Source organism: Ovis canadensis, chromosome 2 (assembly GCF_042477335.2).
Source record: "Ovis canadensis isolate MfBH-ARS-UI-01 breed Bighorn chromosome 2, ARS-UI_OviCan_v2, whole genome shotgun sequence".
Classification (NCBI taxonomy): Eukaryota; Metazoa; Chordata; class Mammalia; order Artiodactyla; family Bovidae; genus Ovis; species Ovis canadensis.
In genome coordinates, this window is record NC_091246.1 from 181631313 (window position 1) to 181655564 (window position 24252).

Sequence of the window (24252 nt, forward strand, 5' to 3'; positions counted from 1 at the left end):
TTTCTAATATCAAAACCTAAAACTAATCCAGGTGTTTATGAATAGGTGAAAAGGTCATATATCCATACAGTAGAGCACTACTCAGTAATAAAAAAGGCACTGCTGACTCATACAGTGACATGGATGAAACTCAGAATAATTAAGGTGGGTTCCAGATGCAAAGCCAAAAGAAGTACATTAATAGTGTACAGGCATACCTTGGAGATTCTGTGGATTTCATTCTATACCATTGCAAACTATTGCAATAAAGCAAGTCATGTAAAATTTTAGATTTCCCAGTACATAGAAAAGTTACATTTATACTACACTGTATATAAGTATGCAGTAACATTATATCCAAATATATACATATATACCTTAATTTTAAAAATAGTTTATTGCTAAAGATACTAACCATCATCTTTAGCCTTCATGGAGTTGTAGGTATCATCAAACATCATGGATCACAGATCACCACAACAAAAATAATAATAATAAAAAAGCTTGAAACACTGTGAGAATTACCAAAATGTGACAGAGACACAAAGTGAGCAAATGCAGTTAGAAAAATGGCGCTGACAGACGTGCTCAATGCATGGTTGCCACAAGCCCTCAATTTATAATAAATACAGTAGCTGTGAAGCACAGTAAAAGGAGAGATGCCTGTATCATTCCACTTATATAAATTTTTAGATGCAATCCCAGTAGCCAAGACATGGAAAAAAGCTAAATGTCCACCAACAAATAAATGGATAAAGAAGAGGTGGTATATATACACAATGGAATATTACTCAGCCATTAAAGAGGAATGAAAAAATGCCATTTGCAGCAGCAGGATGGACCTAGAGATTATCGTACAAAGTGAAGTAAGTAATAAGGAGAAAAACAAATACCATATAATATCGCTTATATGTGGAATCTAAAATATGACACAATGAACTTATCTACAAGGCAGACTCACAGACATAGAGAACAGACTTGTGTTTACCGGAGGGAGGGAGGGAGGGAGGGAGGGAGGGAGGGCTGGGGCGGGAAGGACTGGGAGTTTGAGATTAGCAGATGCAAGCTGTTATATATGGGATGGATAAGCAACAAGGTCCTACTTAGCACAGGGAGCTATACTCCATGTCCTGTGATAAACCATAATGGAAAAGAATGTGAAAAAGAATGTATATATAGTATAACTGAATCACTGCTGTACAGCAGAAATTAGCACATTGCCAATCAACTATACATCAATAAAATAAATTCTAGGTGCAGTCTAATCTATAGTGACAGAAAGCAGATAGTGGTTGCCAGAGGATGGTGTTAGAAGCAGGAGGGATTATTAAAGAGTCACAAGGAAGCTTTGGGGGGTGATGGAAAATATCCTCTTGCTTTTGGTGATAGTTTCACGGGCATAAAGATATGTCAACACTGATCAAGCTGCCCACTTTAAATATATACAGTACAGGTACATCCAGATGATACGCTTGAACACAAGTGACCTCACAATGCCACACCAGATAGGAATCCTGCTCAGATCTAACAGGATAAATATCTTAAGTTGCTATGAAGTGAGAGTGTAGTTTTCTGACTGTAACCCATACCTAGAATATAGACAGCACTGCTAAAATTTATCCTGTAAATAGTCAATGCTATGAAGACAAAATAAATGATGAGAGAGGAAAGTGCAAACAGTAAGCTAAATGTAACAGCTGTCATCAGAGGTAGCTAGTAAGAGGAGCTTTTGCTGAAAATGACTGATCTCATGTAGTTGCCAGAAATACCCCTGAAGTGCCTGCTGGTGGATCAGTCTCTTGAGTGAGGGTATTAACCATTTTAAACCTGAAAATGTGGGTGGTCTGTCTTTTCAGTTCCTTGCATGCAGTGAGATTTGTCAGTTCAGGTGTTACCTAGGAAATCGCTCTGAAGGATCTGTTAGGTTCTCTTTTCCTTGCTGTGTAAGCCTTGGATTTTAATCAGAATGTGATGTCTGTGAGCAGTCTGCCATGTTGCTCTATTCAATTACACCTCTTTGTGCTTTCTGTTTCGTAAAAGCACTTTTTAGCTTGAGGCTCATTAGACTTTCACAGTATTTCCGAAGTGGGCAGAGATACCACCATTTTACAACAAGGAAACAGATCTTCAGATAAAAAAATTAAAATGACTGTGTAGTATCCAGTGTCAGAGACACACACGGCAAACCAGGACCTGGACTGGCTGGGGGCTCTTTCTTGTCCATGGATTACCTGCTGAATACTACAGAGTTTGAGACCCAAAAGCAAGCTTTTCAGAAAAGCTAATACAGCTAGCTGACTTGCTTTCCAGGCTGACAAAATGCAGCCCACAGACTCCTCATAGGAGATTCTGAATCAGCTCCTTGTCTAGGGTTTCCCACGCTCAACTCAATGAGGGTGAACTCTGTCCACCCCTGCCATCTTCCCTGTGGCCTGAAGATCCCAAGATGACATGTGCTATGAAAACCTGTCTAGGAGGCTTCTGGGTTATGGGAACAAAAATGGAGAAGAGAAAGGAAGGGAAGGAGAAAGGGAAATGTACTTATTCTTCATCTCCTAGAAACATCTGTATATTTAAAGATTTGGGTGTTTATCAAAGGAGGATGTTGCAGGGTCAAGGTTGAATACATTGCTATTTAGATGCATCTGTACTCGACCTCGGAAAGTTTATCTCTTGGTACTTGTTTTCCCAACTAGAATGAGAGAATTTATCATGCTAACTTAGCACTTCTTTTTCTTTGTAATATTCTGAGAGTGCTTTTATCTTTGCAAGAATAACATTTTTTTCAAAAGTGGCTTAACATTTTAAGGTAATTAGTTTTTTCATTCACTTCCCTAAGTATAGCTTGGACAGTACAGTCCTCATAACATTTCTGATTTTCTGTTTATTGTTTAGCTAATGGAGAGAATCGTACTGAATGCCTTTTATTTCTCAAGCTTTGACTGAAGTACGCCTGTATATCTGGGGCACACAACACATCCCAGTACAGCAGAGCCATGGGGACCGTTTCCACAGTGATGAGAGTGCCTTCTGTAAATGACTTGTGCTCCATTCCCCCATCACATGAGCAGTGCTGGTACTTTGGAATAGTCTGCCTGTGACTGGAATGTATTTGGTGACAAAGCCACACGTTACTAGGTTGTTAAGGAAACATTTGATACTGGGAAATATTAGGTTGGACAAAAAGTTTGTTCAAGCTTTCCCAAACATATCAAACTTTTTTGCCAACCCAATAGTTTGGGCACATTGGGTAAAAATTCTTCTTAAATTATCCTGTTGAAAGTGGGCTCTCTCATCATCTGAGCCTCCATGGACTCAATATATAGGACCTTTAGAGGACCTTTACTCTAAACATGTTATGGGAAAACTCAAATTTCTTGGGCAGCTCAATAGTTTGGGCACATTGGGTATAAATTATTAAATAATCTGGTTGAAAGTGGGCTCTCTGATCATCTGAGCCTCCATAGACTCAATATAGGACATTTAAAGAACTTTCTGAACAGAGATAAAGCATGAGAACTGAGCTGACTGTGGGCGCTCATGAAGGTCAGCTGCTATAGGAGGGACCCTGGACTTTCTCCTTTGTTTCTGTACAGTGGCTGTTCACAGAGGGAGGCTGTGTGCAGAGACTGTTACAAGAGGAAGCAGCTGAGTTAAGGCTCTCACTGTGGAGAGCTGTGGTCATCCACGGTCCCCCTTCTGCTGGTGACCGTGTTGCACTAGGCTCTGCCTGCTCTCCTTCTGCTTTGCCTAACCCTCCCCCATCTCCATTTGGCATTATCCAAATACCACCCCACTCCAGTATAGGCGCCCTGCTCCCGTGACACCTCCTGTTGATTGCCGGGCACACTATAGTGTAATTTCCTGTCTGCTTTTCTCCCTAAGAAGACTGTCAGCTCTTTGATGACTTAGCCTTGCATGTAGCAGAAACTCAGTAAATGGGCTGCATGCATGAGGCTATTGTCCCTACCAGGCAACAGGCTAGAGCCACATGTAGCAAAAGGTTGTAACTAAGAGGAGCTTATCTCTCAAGGAAATCCAAGCAGAGATTACCTGGGACCTTGCTCTGGACACTTACTGATCTCTGTGAAAGAAACTCTGCTTGCAAAGCTGGCTTGTCTCAAACCCCTGCCCCCGCCATCCATTTATATCCTAGAGTTTCCTGTGCTGTGGTGCTAGAGATGCATGTGAAGAGGTGATACAAGGGTGAGGCACTCCATATCTCTGGCTCCTTTAGACCGTTGATGATGCTAATTGCCCATCATATATATTCATGAACCTCTCTTCCATTGGTGGACACTGGGTAATTTCCAGCTTTGTCACTATATCAAAGCTGTTATAATGAACCTTGTCGTGGTACTATGTAGTGTGGGCAGGTGGTGGTTGTTTTTTCTTTTCCTTAAAAATTTTTTTTTATTAAAGTGTAGTTGATCTACAATGTTGTGTTAATTTCAGGTGTACAGCAAAGTGAATCAGTTATACGTATACATATATCAGTTATACATATACTTATGTCCAACTCACTTTTAGATTCTTTCCGCATATAGATCATTACAGTGTGTTGAGTAGAGTTCCCTGTGCTCCACAGGAGGGCCTTATTGGTTATGTTTTATATGTAGTAATGTGTATATGTCAATCCCAATTCCCAATTTATTCCTCTCCCACTGTTACCCGCTGGTAACCATAAATTTACCTTCCATAATATATCTGTAACTCTGTTTCTGTGTTGTAAGTTCATTTGTATCTTTCAAAAAAAAAATTAGAGAGTATAATTGCTTTACAATGTTATGTTGGTTTCTGCCATACACCATAGTAAATCAGCTGTCAGTATGTATATCCCCTCCTTCTTGAATCTCCCTCCTACTCGCCCATCCAAAGACACTAGCCTGCCCCTCTAGGCCGTCACAGAGCGCCGAGCTGAGCCGGCTGTGCCCGTGCAGCAGCTCCGCACTGGCATCTGTGTCACACACGGGCTGAGCTGAGCTGAGTGTGCACGCGCTGGTGCTGGTCTCCCCATTCATCCCGCCCTCCCCTCCCCACCGTGTCCACCTGTCCATTCTCTTAAGTCTGCATTTATATTCCTGCCCTGCAAATCGGTTCCAGATGGTGTTTCTTGAGAACAGTATTTTGGAGAGGAATTTTTGGATGGTAGAGGATGTGTGTGTGTTTTAATAGGTACTGCCAATTTGCCCTTGAGTGTGGCTGCACCAGTTTACATTCTCAGTTGTCACTGTGTTTGATAACCTTCAAACGTGCCAGTTTTCCAGTCTAATGAGAAAAATGATATCTCATTTTAGTCTGCTTTCCCTTGATTATTGGTGAAATCAACGATACATTAAAAAGTATATTTTCTGTTTCCTCTTTTATAAACTGCTACTTTGCCCATTTTTCTGTTGTTGTCTTTTTCTTATTCCTTCTTAGGAGTTATTTATATGTTCTGTGTACCAGTCTTGTTGTATACAAGTTGCAGTTGTATACAATTTTAGAAGTAACCCCTTGCCCTCATCTTGCTTAAGTGTCATGAAATTTACCAGTCTTTTCCTTTGTGGGATTGTGCTGGTTGTGTTTTGCTGGAGAAGGTAGGGGGTTAAGAATGCTTTTACTCCTGTGAATTAGATAATAATAATGTGTGACTGTGAATGAATGAATAAATCCATCCTTCAGTTTATGCATAATCCTCCAATAATAGGACCTGAGAGTCTGCATTAGGTTTTATTAGGGTAAACAGTTATTCCTCATTCCTGCTCCTTCCATTTATATGAACGAATATTCTTTTAAAACAATTTTGGCCCGTCTCTACCCCAGGGAAGAAGTGGCTTTCTTATCTGATCGGTGTATTAGGGAGAATACACTGATCGGTGTCTTATGTTGTTTGTCTCTGTTTGAGACCTGCAGTTCTGTGGACAGCACAAGTTCTCTTAACCTTTGCTCATTTGATGCAGAGGCTCTTCCTGCACCTGAATGCACGTGTGCTCAGTGTGTCCAACTCTGCCACCGATGGACTGTAGCCCATCAAGCTCCTCTGTCCGTGGGATTTCCCAGGCAAGAATATCGGAGTGGGTTGCCGTTTCCTTCTCCAGGGGATCTTTCTGACCTGGGATTGAACTCGCATCTCCTGCGTTGCAGGTGTATGCTTTACTGAAGACCTGTGCTTTTCTTGTCTGAATAATTAATAGAGCTCAGATTTGGAAACCAGTTTGGCACATGTCTAAGCCATGTTCTCCAACATCATCCTTAATGGTAATAAAGCTTACATTTTGGTTTAGAAAGAAAAATACATTACTGCCCGGATGCTGTAAAGATATCTTTACCTTATTTTCTTTTAATATATGTAAGAAATTAGACTTTAAAATTGGGCCTTTAGTTTATCTAGAGTTTATTTTTGTGTTTGGTATGCGTTAGATATTCAATTTTGTTGATTCACCCTGCCCCCATCTGAGATGATTACACTGCTTTCCCAATAGCATTTCAAACACCATATCCATCATATGACACATTCCCATGGGTGTGTGGCTGGCTTTGAATTTCATTCTTGAGGTTCAGTGGATCCTTCAGTTCATTCTGTTCTAGTGCCATACTTTTAGAATTTCTGTAATTACAGTAAGTCTTAACATTCAGTCACCCTCTCTTCTAGGGTTTTCGAAGAGGTTTTGACTAATGTTGCATTTGTAATACTCCATATGAATTTTGAAGTCATTTTGACAAGTGGGATGAAAAATCCTTTTGGAGTATTGTGAGTTGCATTCAATTCATTAATTTTGAGAGAAATTTTCTTTTTTTAGCTATTTAACTAACTCTCCTCCATTTCATCCATCTCCATGAGGACCTTAGACCTTTTTGCTAGGGCTATACCTTTATAGTTTGTAAGTTTTGCTGCTTTATATTTATTTCCTTTTCTAAATTATTACTGCATTAAAGAGGTAATGATATTTGAATAGTGATTTCATTATCCTGTAACCTTGCTGATTTTTAAAATTAGTTTCGCTTTTCAGTTGATTATTTTGGCTATATCATATGACAGTTTATTTTTTCTTTCCGATTCTAATATTTCTCTTTTTGTCTTATGTTGTTTATTAGCCAATCTTTAGTACAATATTGAATGATTTGCTGCTGATTTCTGAGCAATGGCTACACTTCTTATTTGCAAAAGATTTGTTTGTTTGTTTTTTAAATCACAAAGAAATGTGGAATTTTGAGTATCTTTTCTGTGTACTCTGAGATGTTTCTTTTCTTTAACATGTTCATATTTTAATTAGTATTCTAATATTAAGGCATCCTTGCACTTTCAAGTGAATACTGCTTGGTCAGATATTCTTATCATTTTAGTCTATTGCTGGTTTCCACTTACTATTTCATTTAGGAATTTTGCATCTGTGCTCATAAGTGACATTGGTGTAAAGCTCCTGTCCTTGTGTGTCACATATAATGAATTGAGTAAACTTTTCTTCATTTTCTGTGCTCTGGAGTACTGATTATAATGTAGGAATTACTTGTTCCTTTAGGTTTTAGTCGAGCTGATCTGCAAAACTGGGGCTGCTGCCCTTTGGAGAGACAGTGAAGGATGTCATCTGTTAAGATGGTAAACTCCGGGGCCAGGCTGCCCTCATAAATTAGTGGCCCTGGAACCACTTACCTTACCTCTGGTTCCAGTTTTCTCATCTGTAAAATAAACATTAGTGTCTCTTTCATATCATTGTAAGACTTAATTCAGTTAATAGACATAGAAACAGTCTTAATGATAGGTGTTTGTGGCTTCTATTATCAGCATCATCATTATTGTTATTATTGAGGCTTATTTCTCACCATCTCAAATATTTTATATTTTTTGTTTTTGGAACATTTTTCAAAATTTGTTTTTTGTAGAAAATTGCCCATTTTATCTAGGCCTTCAAATTTACTGCCTTAAAGTTGTTTGTATTATTCTCATATAATTTAAAGGTCTCTAATTCATCAGTACTTCTGTACCCTCTTATTGCTTGTGTTTTTTGATGCTCTTTTTGTCTCTGAAGCTAGCTTGCCAAAAGTTTTGCCTTTAAAATAAAATCTGCTTTTGATTATGTAGATCCAGTTGATTTGCTTTCTAGTTCGTTACGCTCTCATCTTTATTTTGTTCAGGCTCACTTTTGCGGGGTGATTTAGTGAGTTTCATGTTTGCTTCTTTTCCTTTTTAGGTTTTGCTGTTGGCATATTATTTTTCTTTTTCCAAACTATGGGAGAGACAAACATTCGTTCATGTAAGGAGCAAGCAAAGTCTGTTTGCTTGGAAAGGTGTTCTGCATGGCTCTTTTCCACATTGTATCTTTTAGGTGTTAAACTTTCAGATTTCTGGCTACCCTCTGCCGTGGAAACTGTGCCTAGTAAGCCCTTCTGATGTAGCCCCAGCACGCTTAAGTGTGAGGAACAGCTCAGGTTCTTTAGCGGCTGATCCGCCCAATAGCTGCTCTTGGGGTAACTCTCTGATGAGAGTGTGTTACCCATCGCCATGGTCAGTTTCACGTGTCATCTGGCTGTGGGTACACGTTAAGTTGCTTTAGTCGTGTCTGACTCTTTGTGACGCTATGGACTGTAGCCCACCAGGCTCCTCTGTCCATGGGATTCTCCAGGGAAGAATACTTGAGTGGGCTGCCATGCCCTCCTCCAAGGGAATCTCCCCAACCCAGGGATCGACCCTGTCTCTGCTTACATCTACCTGCATTGGCAAGCAGATTCTTTACCACCAGCACCACCTGGGAAATCTATCAAACCACAGGTTTTTAAAATATTTTATTAAATGTCTGTTAATTGATTTCCTTTATGATCTGTTATGTATTTTATCTTATGTTCCTAAAGTCATTTTCTCTGTTCTCGTGGGCTAGTCAACTTCCCAAGGCAGTAGGTACACTCCCTCAACTCTGTCTTTTCTGTGTGGTAATCCGTCCTTCAGCTGAGCCTGGTGAGCCCAGTGCAGAGACCCTTTATCTTGCTCTCTGCAGTGAATGCGCTTTCTCTCCTGCTAGGGAGCAATGTCATCACCCTCTGGGAAGTGGGGGAGGGGTGTGGGCCTCTGAAGGACCTAGTCAGTGAATCCTCCTGCTCTTAGTCTCAGGCCTCTCACGCCGTTCCCAGGAGTGCCTAGTGAGCAGCTTTGATTTTTGAGCCTCTGGGAGTTCTGACATCTTGTTTCTCGACCGCCCCCTCTGTGCTAGAGTGCACCATTCCCTGCACCTCTAAGGCAGCTACCATTCTTCTGTTATCCCTTCTCCTGTTTGCTTGGTCCTTGTGGGTTCATCCCTTAAAAAGAGAAGAAACTCCTGTGCTACCATTTAGTGGCCACAAAAGCTGAGTATGTGTTTTCAATCCACCATCTTTAACTGGAATCTCTTCTGATTTTTTAGGCATTTTCAAATATATGAAGCAGTCCTATCAGCATTGTGAACTCAGCTTTTATTTAGCCAAACTTGAGATCCAGGGCCATTCCTTCAGGTGAAGGGTGATAGATTTTCGATTGGATAGATAGGAGTTTGAATACTATCAATGTAATTGACTAGCTGTGTGAACTGATCATAGGAGCATGAATTTAACCTTTCAGTTTGGAGGCCATAGTTTCAACTGAGCAGGTATCTTCTGATGATTTAAAATAAAGTAACTTATTAAGCCTTAGGAAAAGAGCATTGCCTCTAATGGGCATTGATAATAATATGTGCTTATATGACTCAAAGGGTAAAGCATCGGCTTGCAATGTGGGAGACCCGAAATCGATACCTGGGTCAGGAAGATCCTCTGGAGAAGGAAATGGCAACCCACTCCAGTGCCCCTGCTTGGAAAATCCCATGGATGGAGGAGCCTGGTAGGCTACAGGCCATGGGGTTGCAAAGAGTTGGACATAACTGAGCAGCTTCACTTTTCCTTTTTTATATGACTGTTATTTAAGGAACTCTCTAGTCTGATCCTGGAGTGTTGATGTGACATTATTGGCATGGTATTCATACTAACAAAGGGAGCAAAAGCAGTCAGCCAGCAGATTCTGCTTCCTTTTGCAGAACAGAGCTTTTCAAGGGTGGCAGTGCCTCTGTCCTGAGGGTTTAGCTGAGGGGATGTTAACTTGGTCCTGGTTTTAGGGAACCCCAGAGTTATTAAAATACCTGGTGATGATGGGCAGGAAGATTGTGAGCCCCGTAGGATGGCTCATCTCAGATTCTGTGGCTTTGTCCAGGGATTAGAGTGCTTGTTCCCCAGTGAGCCTTGTGCTCCTATCTTGAATCAGAAAAGAACAATCAGGGAATTCCCCGGCAGTCCAGTGGTTATTAAGACTTCGGCTTTCACTACTGTGGACCCAGGTTCAATCCCTAGTCAGGAAACTAAGATCCCTCAAGCCACAAGGTGTGGCCCCCCCCCCTAAAAAAGAAAGACAAGAAAAAAAAGAAAATGACAATCAGACAGTCAGATGCTTCGCTTAACAGAAGCCAGGCTGCGTCCGGGAGTGTGAGGCAGTCATGGTGCCTCAGTCAATGCTGCCTGTCCATCCTGTGACCCTGCCAAACTCAGTTTCATGATGCCCATAGAGCCAGACATCTGCGTCCTTCCCAAGCCTTTGCAGGGACTCCACGGTCAGGTTGGCCAGTGCAGCCAGGAACTGCCAGGACTCCAGCTCCCAGTCTGTCCTGTAAGCTTGCCAGCGACCCCGACATCCACTCTCTGCAGAACCTCCTGGCTGCTAACCTGGTTATCTAAACACCAACTCTCTACCCTCCCAACATCAGAATGGCTTGATGCTAATTTAAAAATTGTGAAGTCATTTAATGTGACTCTGTGGCAATTTGTCAATATAATTTAATAACCAGGGGAAATTGCAGGCTCGTGCTTGGTGTCGTTTCCTCCACATCTGCCGTCTTCTCTCATCGGCTGGGGTGGGGCGGGGAAGGGGGCAATGAAAAGATCTAGGGATGAGAGTGACTTTTAATTTCACCTGGGGCCATAAATCGATACACATTTCTTATTCAGCCAGCGCTCGCATTTCCCTGGGTAATTCTAGAACACATGTAGTGTCAGGAGGGTTTGAAATTTGTCCTCATTAGGAAAGCAAAGGACACTTTTTTTTTTTTTCAGACATAGCAAGTGAGACTCCACACTCTCCACACTCTCCCCCACCCCCAGCTGTCACACAGCTTATGAAAAGGGAGAGTGTTGGTCTCCGGGGGAATAGGCAGTCTGAATTTCCAGACGTGACCTCTGGTTGGTGTTAGTGGCCACAGCTCCCTGTGACCTGGCATTGCAGCTAATAGTGTCACCTATGATAAGGCATAAACTGAATATAGGAGGTGACAAGTGGCACTGCAGAGAAAAATGTCAGTGCTGCCAAATGTTCTTCTGTGAGCAATGCCAGGAGTCAAATGCTTTGAGATGAGACTGTATGGGAAAATGTGGGGGGTGGCAGGGGGGAACAGAGAAACTCAGTGTTACAGTGTTAGAGACTGCTGCTGGCGGCTGGCCAGCCAGAGACAAGGATGGTCCGCTTCATGTGATGATGTGAATCTGTCAGATGAGTTGGATTTTCAGGTGTTGATGCACACCCCCACTTCCCTGTTGATGTATAGGATATTGGTGGGCCGATGAGGGTGGGGGCCCTTGCCATTCTGGCTGCTGTAACAGTGTGTCAGTTACAGTATGCTGTATGCTGTAACTGACCCAGTGACTCTTTAAAAAAGTATTTATTTATTTGGCTTTCTTCAGTCTTAGTTGTGGCATGCCGGATCTTTGTTCCCTGTTGGGGGAACTTTCACCGTGGCTCAGAGACTCTCTAGTTGTGATGCTCAGGCTTTGTTGTCCCGAGGCATGCGGGATCTTCCCAGACGAGGGATCTAACCCATGTCCCCTGCATTGGCAAGTGGATTCTTAACCACTGGACCACTAGGGAAGTCTCAGTTATATTAACTTTAAATTTAAATAGTCAATATGTGTTTAAATGTGAAAAGCGCTATCAGAAAAATCAGGTTAGAATATAGGGAAGGATTATTAGTCAGGGACCATCAGAAAGCAAAGAGGAACTAAAGAGCTTCTTGATGAAGGTGAAAGAAGAAAGTGAAAAAGCTGACTTAAAACTCAGCATTTAAAAAATGAAGATCATGGCTTTTAGTCCCATCACTTCATGGCAAATAGAGGTGAAAAAGTGGAAACAGTGACTGATTTTATTTTCCTGGGCTCCAAAATCACTGCGGGCGGTGACTGGCCACGAAATTAAAAGAGGCTTGCTCCTTGGAAGAAAGGCTGTAACAAATCTGCACAGTGTATTAAGAAGCAGAGACATCACTATTCCAACAAAGGGCTGTCTAGTCAAACCTGTGGTTTTTCCATTAGTCATGTACAGATGTGCAAGTTGAACTATAAAGCAGGCTGAGTGTTGAAAAATTGATGCTTTGGAACTGAGACTCTTGAGAGTCCCTTGGACAGCAAGGAAATCAAACCAGTCAATCCTAAAGGAAATCAACCCTGAATATTCATTGGAAGGACTGATGCTGAAGCTGAAGCTCCAATATTTTGGCTATCTGATGTGAAGAGCCGACTCATTAGGAAAAATCCCTTATGCTGGGAAAGACTGAGGGCAAGAGGAGAAGGGGGCAACAGAGGATAAGATGGTTGGGTGGCATCACTGACTCAATGGACATGAATTTGAGCAAACTCAGGGAGATGGTGAAGGAGAGGGAAGCCTGATGTGCTGGAGTCCATGGGGTCGCAAGAGAGTTGGACATGACTTAGTGACTAGACAACAATCTCACCAAGAAGGTGATATGTGAGCTGTGATATGACAGAAGTAGGGGAGTGAGTAGAAACAGCATGTGCAAAAGTCCTGAGGCAGGAGCACACTCAGTGTGTTTGAGGAGCAGAGAGGAAGCTGAAGTGGCGGGAGCTGGGTGAGAGAAGGAGCAAGTGATAAAGGTGAGGGCGGAGGGGTCAGCTTTGTCCAATGGGTTTAATTTGGTTTGATTTCACTGAGATGAGCTAGAAAAGACCATCATGCTATCAACATCCATCAGGTTGTCAGTATGCTTATCTACCAGGTCAGCAGGCTATGTGTGGCGGGCAGTGCAAGGACCCTGTGTCTTTCCGGAAAAAGCTGACCAAGACCCAGATCTGGCTGACCACAGTCTCCTGAGATAGTGTGCAAGTCACACGTCAGCACAAAGATCTTCCCCAGATCAGCTTTTATCAGCTCTGCCCTGATTGCTTTTGAATCTTAAAATTAGCCCTGTTGCTATATTCTAGCCTAGACTTAAAGAACTGGAAGGGGTTGGTGATGCCAGGCTGCTGAGAAGGAGGCAAAGAGTAGGTGAGAGCCTCTGCTGTCTTTGGGGAGCCACCTGCTCTTCCCAAGCCTGTTTCCCCTCCTGAAGCATGGGCTATATGACCCATACTTTTCCGACTCCAGTGCTCTGTATTTTTTAGACCACTTCATATTTATACAAACAGCATGCCCTCCCTTATCTGGTGGTAGGCCAGAGTTGGGGGGCTGGTGGTGGTGATGCTGGCTGGTGTGGGGGGTGCTGGAGAGGGGCTGCTGGGGAAGGAGCATGATCTCTACGGCCTGATCTCTTGGCTGAGACAGGATTAGTGGTGTAAATCAGGGTTTGTGGTGAAGAGTTTTTCATACTGCAGGGGTCTATCAGGTTTTTGGAATTCTTCTCTAAATGATTCATCCCACTGAGTAAAGCTGTTTCTTTTTCCATTGGGGGATCAACAAAGTTAGACCATTACAGAGTAAAGGCATTACTGGCTCTTATAAAAGACATGCCCCTCAGATGGACTGGCCATTATCACATGCTCTCTGGAAGGTAGAGGCCTTGAGGAGGACAGGCTGAGGAGGGGGTGCCTTCTCCTAGGCTGGTCTGAAGTTTGGGTTGGGAATCGTGGGTGATTGCTCAGACAGGCAGGAGGCACTCTGCAGTTCTGGGGTAGGCCATGGGGTGGTGGGGCGGGCCTGGTGTGGCAGCCACTGTCAAGTCCTCGTGTCCCACATCCCTGGCTGCAGACCCAGCTCATATCTGGCATCTTCGAGTGTGAGTGAGGCCATGAGTGTCTGTCAAACCAGGATTCTTCTGATGTCGCAGAATTTCAGGCTTGCCCTCACTGATGTCCTCTGTCCAACAGTCCAGAGTCACAGTTGGTGCTCAGGAACTGGGGTGGTGTTACTTCCCACTCCGAGGTACATTCCAGCATCTCATTTAATCATGAGGAAATCAGCCAGCTTAACCCTCTCCTCTCCCCACCCCCACCAACCCAGGCAAGCATTTACCACTTAGATTTTTAAGCTTATGTTCCTTACTTCCATGGAGGGTCAGGATGACAGCTATGTGGATAAATGCTTCTGCAGCTTCCATTAAAACTGCTTGTAAAAGACTTTGTTGATTATGATTTTGGTGTCTCTCTCTGCAGCATAGTAGTTCACAGCACAGATTTTTTTTTTTTTTTGCAATGGGTATAGCTCCTGGGGTGGATGAGAAAGGACCTCTCCACACAGTGAGCTCACAGGAGAGGGGGACAGTGAAGGAAGGAGGGGTCATAGGACCTGGGAGAACATGGTTCCAGGGGCTCATGGAGTGGAAACATTGTCAAGAAATGCTTAATAGAGGAGAAAACACTCAAGATGAGTCTATAAAAGGAAATTTACTCACCCAGATGGTAGAAACACATCAGTGCAAGAAATTCATGAGACTCAAAGGCAGTCCATCTGGGTACATATTCCACCACTGACCTCTCAAGCCTCTAATCTAATCTTTATTTGATTAGATTAGATCTCTGTCCTGACAGTGAACATTATGTCCTTTATAATAATGTGCATATGCTGAATTGCGTAAATACTAGTAATCACCTCAGGATCCCTGAGCTAAATTGCTTTTTTTTTTAAAAAAAAAAATTAGTTTTATTGAGATGCAGTGTGCATACAGTAAACTACCGCTCATATATTTTGATGGGTTTTGACAGATGTTTATAATTACAGAACTACCACCATAATGAAGATAGAGAATATTTTTGTCACTCCAATAAGTGCCGTCACATACTTTTGCGGTCATCAATTAATTCCTCTTCCCAGCTACTGCTCTAGCTTCCAGCATGGTTTTCCTTTTCTAGAATGTAGTAGCAATGAATCATGACCTGTTGACTCTCTCATGTCTGCTTTCTTTCATGCAGCATTTGCTTGTCAAGTGCAGCTGTGTTCTTACTGAATGCACCACTAGTCCTTTTTCATTGCTGACTAGTATTCCATTGCCTGGCAATTTATCCATCAAACAGATATCTGTGTATCCACAGTTTGTTTATCCATCGCTTGTTGAGCATTTAAGCTGTTTCCAGTTTTTGGATGCTATGAACATGGTAGCTAAGAACAGTGGTGTGCAGATTTTTGTGTGGACTTAGGCTTTTTTTTTTCTCTTGGATAAATACCAGTGAGCAGAATTGTTGGGTCCTATGGGCTTCCCTGGTGGCTCAGACAGTAAAGAAACTGCCTGCAGTGTGGGAGACCTGGGTTCAATCCCTGGTCTGGACAGTCCCCTGGGAAAGGAAATGGCAACCCACTCTAGTATTCTTACCTAGAGAATTCCATGGACAGAGGAGCCTGGCGAGCTATAGTCCATTGTGTTGCAAAGAGTCAGACATGCCTGAGTGATTAATATTAATATATGGTAAGTCTATATTTAACTTTATAAGGACTGGCCAATCTCTTTTGCAAAGTGGCTATACCATTTTATATTCTTATTCACAGTCCAGGAGAGTTCTTGTTATTGCAAATTGTACCACAATTGATGTTCTTTCTCTAGTTTTACTAATTCTAATATGTATGTAGCAATATCTCATAGTGGTCCTGATTTACATTTCCCTGTTGACTAATGATGTTGGCTGTCTTTTCATCTGCTTATTTGCTAGTCATGTATCTTCTTGGTGAAGTGTTTGTTCAAAGCTTTTACTCATTAAAAAAAATTGAGTCATCTGTTTTCTTCTTATTGAGTTGTGCATGCTCAAGTCCTTTAACAAATGTGTTTGCAAATTTTCCCCCAATCTGTGGCTTTCCTTAATTATTTTAATAGTGTCTTTCAAGGAATAGAAGTTTTTAATTCTTTTGATGAGAGGAAAAACGGTATCTTGGTTTAATTTTTGTTTCTTTCATTAGTGTGTTTAAGCATCTTTCATATGTTTAACATTTGCTTAATTTTTGTGCTTGTCTTTTGCCCATTTTCTATTAGTTTCTTGGTCTTCTTTTGGATTTCTAGATTAGGGAGACTAACCCTTTGTGATAACATTTTTTTCCAAGCATGTATAATTTATCTTCTGCATATGTTTCAATTTTCCATGTAGTCAAATATATCAATTTTTATGCCTTTGAGATGGTTATAAAGCCCTTCACCACTACGAGGTCATAAAGAAACTTACCAGAATGAACATGACTTATGTCGCTTTCACCTTTAATATACATTTACCCTCAGCTTCTGAGTGAGTGGCTAGTTGTCTGGAACCTTTTTTCACTAATTTCTAACCATTTAGTGATGACCCAACTGTGAGAAACCACAGTCAGCCAGCACTGCAGCAGTGGAGACAGAGTGCCTAATGAGGGAATGCCTGTCCCCCTGTTTGTGCAGGGTCCACAGTCAGCACTGTGAGAGATGCTTAGGCGGCCGTGGTCGAGGCAGCTTGGTGAGGTTTACAGCGGGGAACACAGCCAGGTCCTGCTTCCAGCTGAGTGACCTTGGGCAGGTCGTCTCACTGCTGTGCATCTGTCTCTCCACCTTTCAGATGCCTGTCTGGGCAGTGAGGATTGAGTGGGACATGACGGGCGCGGCTGCACTTGGAGAGAAGCCATCAGCGGTGCATACCTGCTCGGGTTTGCAACTTCTCTTCCTTATGTAGCATTTACCTTATGTACCAGCCGTGTCTCATCTGGCTTCCCGACTCTCGGGAAGGTTACAGTCAGAATCACCTTAACTCAGGATGACATAACAAAATGCTAGGAACTTGGTGGCTTTTATTTCTTATGGAATTTATTTCTCATGCTTCTGGAGACTGGAACTCTGAGATTAAGTTGCCAGCAGGGTCAGTATCTGGTGAGGGATTGCTCCTTGGATTCCAAATAGTTGCCTTTTCACTGTTACCTCACCTGGCCTTTCTTCAATGTGTGTAGGTGGAGAGAACAAGAGAGAGAGAGGGATTTTTTTCTTCTTGTTATAAGGACACTAATACCACCATGAGGGCCCCATCCTCATGATCTGATCTACTTCTAATCACCTCCCTCATTTCCATCTCTAGATTCTATCACAGTGAAGTTAGGGCTCTCACATGGGGAGGACACAAAGGTCTGTAGGAGGGACTGATGTCTTGAGCAGACGGATGACTACTTCTCTGTGACATTATGCTCGTGCTAACCATAGATATGGAGGCTGGGGGAAGAGAGAAGACCCAGGTGGGCTCTGGCTGGGAGACTCCCAGTAGACTTCTAGGATGTTGAAAGCTGGTTTGGGGTGAGGACATTGGCAGGTCTGTGCCAGTCCAGTCCTCCATGAGACTGGCTACGAAGTTAATTTTGTCTGAAGTAGATCAGTGCAGCTATGGTGGGCAAAGCCTTGTAGCTCTTGATGAAGCTTTGAGGTGGCCCCAGTCTCTGTTTTCCCAGACTTGAGGAAGGCAGATGTTCTTTCAGAGCTGGGAGCAGACTGGTTGGTGGGAATAATCCACAGACATGAAAACCCCGAGTTTGGCACCTTGGCTTCTGCACTTTTAAATATATCATTTATTCTGTGCCAGGCCCTGTTGGAGCACTTTGGAATATCCTTTTGAGGTAATATGTGAAGCTTAAGCAGGGAAGCAGAACTACTCTTAACTGGTCTGAATGGGGCTTTGTTTCAGAATGGCAGGAGGCTCCTGCTTCAGAGTCTGGGCCTGAAGTTAGCGGGGCTCCCCAACAAGAGAGGAGCAGAGCAGGACTGCCAGAGACCCTGAAAGAGCTGCATCTGAGTCTCAGGGTCTCAGCCTCAAGGACACGGGTGATCTGATCTGCAGAAGAAGCTTTTGGCATGAAACCACACACTGAGCACCTGGCCCAGGACTCAGAGGCTGGAGGAGGGGAGCCAGGGGAGCTGGCAGAGCTGAGGGCCTGGTGTGGCCCTTCTCCCTCCACTAAGAGGAGCCAGTGGGTCAGCAAGATGTGCCCCGCAGCTGTCTTCAGGGACAAGGGACCGCCGCATCACCTCCACTTTCCAGATCTCCCGCAGATGTCTCTGCTGGCCGAGTGTGGCTTGGAAACACCTAACAAGGGGATTCTGGGAAACGTAGCTCTAGCTGACCCTTGTGGACATACTACACAGCCACCAGGGGTGGTAGATCTTTTTTTTTTTTTTTTTTTTTTGCATTTTACAAGTGCTTACAGGGAGGGAGGTTTGGTGACTTGCCCAGAGTCATACAGTTATTAAGTGAGCCTTCTGCTTGGGTGCCTTTAATTATCATATGATGCTTCTACTTTATTACATCAGGAACCCCCTGCCCTATTCCTCCAGTATTCCAGTCCATGGAAAGCTTCTCCAGGGTAAAGGGTAGGTCCTGAGCGCTCCTTCACCCTTGTTAAGTCACCACGGATACCAACCACAGTTTCGCTTATGCTTCTTTACATTGCACCGAGTGTGGTTTTCTCTAGGTAATGAATTCCTTGTGTTTCCTGTATAGGAGTACTTACCATGCTGTGTCTGGGGCTCACCATTAGCACCTAATGTGGCTGTTTGGTGAGATAAGTTAGCTTGTGGATAATGCATCTTGTGCCTCTAACAACAATTACTACATTTAACTGCATACCAGCTGCCTGCCAGGGGCTGTGGGTATGACACTGCTCTTTGTGGAAGAGAAAATTGAGATCTGAGAGCCTCAGTTTGTTTCCCCAGTGAGAAGTGGAGTCTAGTTTGAGCAAAGATCTGCTGGTGCCTCATGGTCCTTTGTCAGCCAAGCCTGCATTCAGCAGTGAGCTCCCCAGGTGAGCAGAACCAGGGGAGGACCAGCAAAGCCCACTGCTCTTCTCGAGATGCATCTGGGGGTGGGAGGGGTACCCTAAATCCCAGCTCCCTGGGGCTTAGATGGGGTGAACACAGTCTTTCTCTATCTCTGAAAAGGTAGGGATGAGGGTTTTGTGGGCAGATTGAGTGGAGCTAGAAAGGTTTCAGGCAGGGGGTGAGCACAGTGAGAATTTAGCTCTTCAATCTGGGGTCTCACCATATTTAATTGACTGTCTCAATCTCCCAGTTTAGGCTTTTTGAATCCTGTCTTCATGTGGGTCTGTGTTTGTATGTGATTCCTTATCATATTTGCATTTTTTCTTATGCATTGTTGTTGTTCAGTTGCTCAGTTGTGTCCCACTCTTTGCGACCCCATGGACCTCAGCACACCAGGCTTCACTGTCCTTCACCATCTCCCAGAGTTTGCTCAAACTCATGTCCATTGAATCAGTGATGCCATCCAACCATCTTATCCTCTGTCACCCCCTTCTCCTCTTGCCCTCAGTCTTTCCCAGCATAAGGGTTTTCTTTTTTTTTTTTTTTTAATGAGTCATCTCTTCACATCAGATAGCCAAAATATTGGAGCTTCAGCTTCAGCATCAGTCCTTCCAATGAATATTCAGGGTTGATTTCCTTTAGGATTGACTGGTTTGATTTCCTTCCTGTCCAAAGGACTCTCAAGAGTCTTCTCCAGCAACATAGTTCAAAAGCACCAGTTCTTTGGTGCTCAGCCTTCATTATGGTCCAACTCTCACATCTCTACATGACTACTGGAAAACCATAGCTTCGTCTCTATAGACTTTTGTTGGCAAAGTGGTGTCTCTGCTTTTTAATACACTGTCTAGGCTTGTCATAGATTTTCTTCCAAGGAGCAAATGTCTTTTAATTTCATGGCTGCACTCTGGGTCCACAGTGATTTTGGAGCCCAAGAAAATAAAGTTTGTCATTGTTTCCCCATCTATTTGCTAAGAAGTGATGGGACTGGATGCCATGATCTTCGTTTATTGAAAGTTGAATTTTAACTCAGCTTTTTCACTCTCTTCTTTCACCTTCATCAGGAGGCTCTTTAGTTCCTCTTCCTTTCTGTCATTAGAGTGGTTATTGATATTTCTCCCAGGAGTCTTGATTCTAGCTTGAGCTTCATCCAGCCAGGCATTTCTCATGATGTACTCTGCATAGAAGTTAAACAGGATGACATTATACAGCCTTGATGTACTCCTTTCCCAATTTTGAACTAGTCTGCTGTTCCACGTCTGGTTCTAGTTATTGCTACCATCTTGCATAGTTAGACTGAGTTCCCACATGAAGAAAGCTTTGATTTGGGGAGTGGGGGGGGATCCTTCCCCAACACCACCCCTATCCCCCTGTTATGTAACCTCATGCACAGCAGGGACTTGGGATCTGCCAAGAGGCCAGGTTTGGCATAGTCCTTACTGATCTTTTGAGGAACTGAAACTTTAATACAGTGACTATTCTAAACTGCAAAATTTGGGATAGTGTTAGATTTATGCATCAGTTACAAAGACAGGGTTTCCCTGATAGCTCAGTTGGTAAAGAATCCACCTGCAATACAGGAGACCCTGGTTCAGTTCCTGGTTTGGGAAGATCCTCTGGAGAAGGGATAGGCTACCCACTCCAGTATTCTGGCGTGGAGAATTCCATGGACTATATAGTTCATGGGGTCGCAAAGAGCTGGACACAACTGAGTGACTTTCACTTCGCTTACAAAGACGTTACAGAGAGGTCCCGTATGCCCTTCCTCCAGCCTCCCTTAACGTTAACATCTCATGCAGATAACCAAGGTGCCTTTACTCACACTACGATGATGATGATGTTCAGCCACTAAGTCGTGTCCAACTCTTTGCGACCCTGTGGACTGTATCCCGCCAGGTTCCTCTGTCCATGGGATTCCCCAGGCAAGAGTACTGGAGTGGGATTGCATTTACTTCTCCAGGGGATCTTCCCAAACCAGGGAACCGACTCACGTCTCCTCCATTGGCAGGTGTGTCCTTTGCCACTGAGCCACCTGGGAAAAACGCTATGAGATGACAACACTGTTAACAGAACGCCAGCCTCTGCGCTGATTTCCCCAGATTTCCTGCTAATGACCTTTTCTGTTTCTGTGGCGTTTTATCCTCACATCCCCTTAGCCTCCAACCTGTGACAGTTTCTCGGTGGTTCCTTGTCTTTCATGATCTTGACATGTATGAAAAGTAGTACTCAGGTGTTTTATAGACCATCCTCAGTGCTGTTTATGTTTTTTCACAATTCAGCTGAGGTTATGGATTTGGGGTAGGACACCCAGAGGTGTCCTTCTCACGTCCCATCCTATCAGGAGGCATGTGTAGCAGTATCATTGTGTCTGGACATGCTCACCTTGCTCACTCACCTGGTTTCTACCCTATAAAGTTATGTTTGGGTTGGCCAAGAAGCTTGTTTGGGTTTCTCTTTGAAATGTTATGGAAAAACCCAAATGAACTTTCTGGCCAAACTTGTTTTTCCTCTTTTCTGTATCCTGTTAGATTCGAGTCATGAGTTGAGCTGACATGCAAAGGACCAGGGGATTAGGCTGTGCCTGTTGCGGGGACGCATTGAAGGATTTGTGGACATGTGTTAAAGCCAACCACCACTGATGAGTGTTGTGGAGGAGGTGCTTTGCAGATACCCTCTTTCTAGAGAGGTGATCTTTCAAATCACTTTACTCAGGTTTGAACCTGGGGAAGCAGGCTGTCTTCCTAGCTTTCTATTACTTGGTTATTTAAATAATAAAATGCTTAAGGAATTCTGTTCTTTGAGTATGTGTGTGTGCATGCTGAGTCGTGTCCAACTCTTTGTGATCCCATGCACTATAGCTCGCCAGGCTCCGCTGTCCATGGGATTTTCCAGGCAAGAATACTGGAGTGGGTTGCTATTTCCTTCTCCAGGGATCTTTCTGTCCCAGGGATTGAACTCGCATCTCCTGCTTCTCCTGCATTGGCAGGCAGATTCTTTAGCACTGCGGCACTTAGGAAACCCATTCTTTGAGCACATATGCTGTTCATCAGATTTGTGCTGGCAGTGCCTTTCCATGTTGGGGGATCTGGAGGCTGTGTCTCATGGGAGTGGTGCCTGGGAGCCCTAAGCTGAGAGCTTCCATGGGCCCTGCTGTCAGGCAGTAGACACAGTGCTACTCGCTTTGGCATGCGACTCACTCACTTGCTTCCAAAGGTGAGCTAACAACTTAGAGGAAGTGCTAAGATAACATCAACAGCAAACTAGATTTTTAGATGCCTTGTCCCACCTTGAAAGCTATATTTGAACTTCCAGTGGCTTCTGTGAAGTTAAGGAAAGAATACGGCTAGAAGTAGCCATATTGATCAGCCATAACTGACCCTGTGGCAAGTTCAGTTGGCCCTGTTCTCAAGCCGCTGGTCTGCTTACTTGTTCCAAACTTTGCAATCAGCTGCTTTTTGACTTATCCTTGGAAAACTCTACATAGAAGTTACTATTGTTAGCACTTTGACCAACTCCGTGATTGATCAATGATTGCCAACCATTTTGGCGGAATAGTGGGAAGGGAAATCTCCTACAGGAAAAGAAAATGTAATGGGTTTCTGATGTTTCTAAAGAAATATAAATCTGGATCATGTGTTTCTGATCCTCCTTTTCAGTTTCTGGTGACACAGGTAACAGGTATGAAAGCAAGCAATATACTCCCACCTGGTGGCAGCATCTGTTCTTCAGTCACTGAGTGATTCTGCCACCTCGTGGACTGTGGCCCACCAAGCTCCGCTGTCCACGGGATTTCCCAGGCAAGAATACTGGAGTGAGTTGCCATGCCCTCCTCCAGGGGATCTTCCCCACCCAGGGATCAAACCCGCATCTCCTGCATTGGCGTGCGGACTCTTTACTGCTGAGCCACTGGGGAAGCCGAGTGGCAGCATACTCAACTGTAAATTCTGGGAGCAAAGGCCAGTGGTTTGCCGATGATCTGCTCTGGCATGAGCTGAACCATTGAAATCTGGAACTTCCTCTTCTAGGATGATTTCCTGTTCAGCGTCTCCATTTTAAGTGGGATCCTATGCAGCATCCTGGCTGTGCTGAAGTTCATGCTGGGGAAGGTTCTGACCAGCAGAGCACTCATAACAGATGGTGAGTAAGGCCAGTGTGCCTGGCCTCCGGGGGCTGAGCTCACAGTGAGGGAAGGTGCTGTTTGGGTCACTTTCAGCTGCTCATCTTGCAGAACAGCTTGGAATCTGTTCCCCACTGTTCTCCCTTCCCCAGGCTGTTTCATGATTCTCAGGGTTCCCTATCAGGGCAGATGTTTTGCGCCTGGGAACTGAATACGCTCATCCTAAAGCACCTCCACCCGGACCTCCTAACAGGGTAACTCAGGGCTTGCCTCCTAATCATAGAGCACAAAGGGCTTCCCAGAGTCTTGTTTATTGTGCATCACTGCAAATAAAAAGTAAGCATATTCCCTGGATTCTACGAAGGTCTGGTGCGTGTTCCACACCCATTTCCCCCTTACCTGGGAGTTCAGGTAGCAGTGACCAGGGCTTTGCTGGGGAAATGAGCCACGTGTACTTTGCTCAAGACCCGAACCAGGTCAGCGTGCCCCTCTGTGTCGTGTGGGTCAGGAGGAGCCTCCTGTGTGGCGTTTGGGCAGATGGAGAAGGGTGTGTGGAAGTAGGAAAAGCACGTTTCAGTTTTTGCACACTGGTGCTGGCATGTAAACTAGAAATGTGATGAACACAGCCTCCCGGCTGTTTTCTTTCTCTTTATCCCAGAACGTGTGAAGTTTCTGAGGGTCGGGAGTAGAGACGTGCGCCCCTGTGCCCTGGGGTGAGAGGTCACAGGGTCCTAGCTGGTGGGCTGGTGGCTGTACCTGCACAAAATAGAGCAGAGATCGTAAGATTTTTTCCCCCCTTAGCCATACCACGAGGCGTGTGGCATCTTAGTTACCTGATCAGGGATTGAACCCAGGTCCCTGGCAGTGAGAGCACTGAATCCTAACCATGGTCCACCAGGGAATTCCCATGATTTATTGTTAAAGAACCACTCCCTGCTCCTTAGACTCTCAGAGTTCCCGCCTATGTAAAATATGGGGATGCAAACATATGTGGGCAGCTGCAGTTCCTTAACATGAAGGATGGGAAGGCAGGCCTGGGGGGAGGCTGTACTGGTCAACACAGCGTACATGCTAAGTCACTCAGTCATGTCCGACTTTTTGCGACCCTGTGGGCTGTAGCCAACTCCTCTATCCATGGAATTGTCCAGGCAAGCATAGTGGAGT

At 43.9% G+C, this 24252-nt stretch overlaps 1 protein-coding gene across 1 annotated transcript in view; it reads left to right on the forward strand.

Annotated features, from left to right (window-relative positions):
* TMEM163 (transmembrane protein 163) overlaps positions 1–24252 on the forward strand; it is a 279198-nt gene that overhangs the window by 245280 nt on the left and 9666 nt on the right. Inside the window, exon 6 of the mRNA XM_069577763.1 lies at positions 22997–23108. Coding sequence (XP_069433864.1) covers positions 22997–23108 — 112 coding nt within the window. The remainder of the gene's footprint in view (positions 1–22996; positions 23109–24252) is intronic.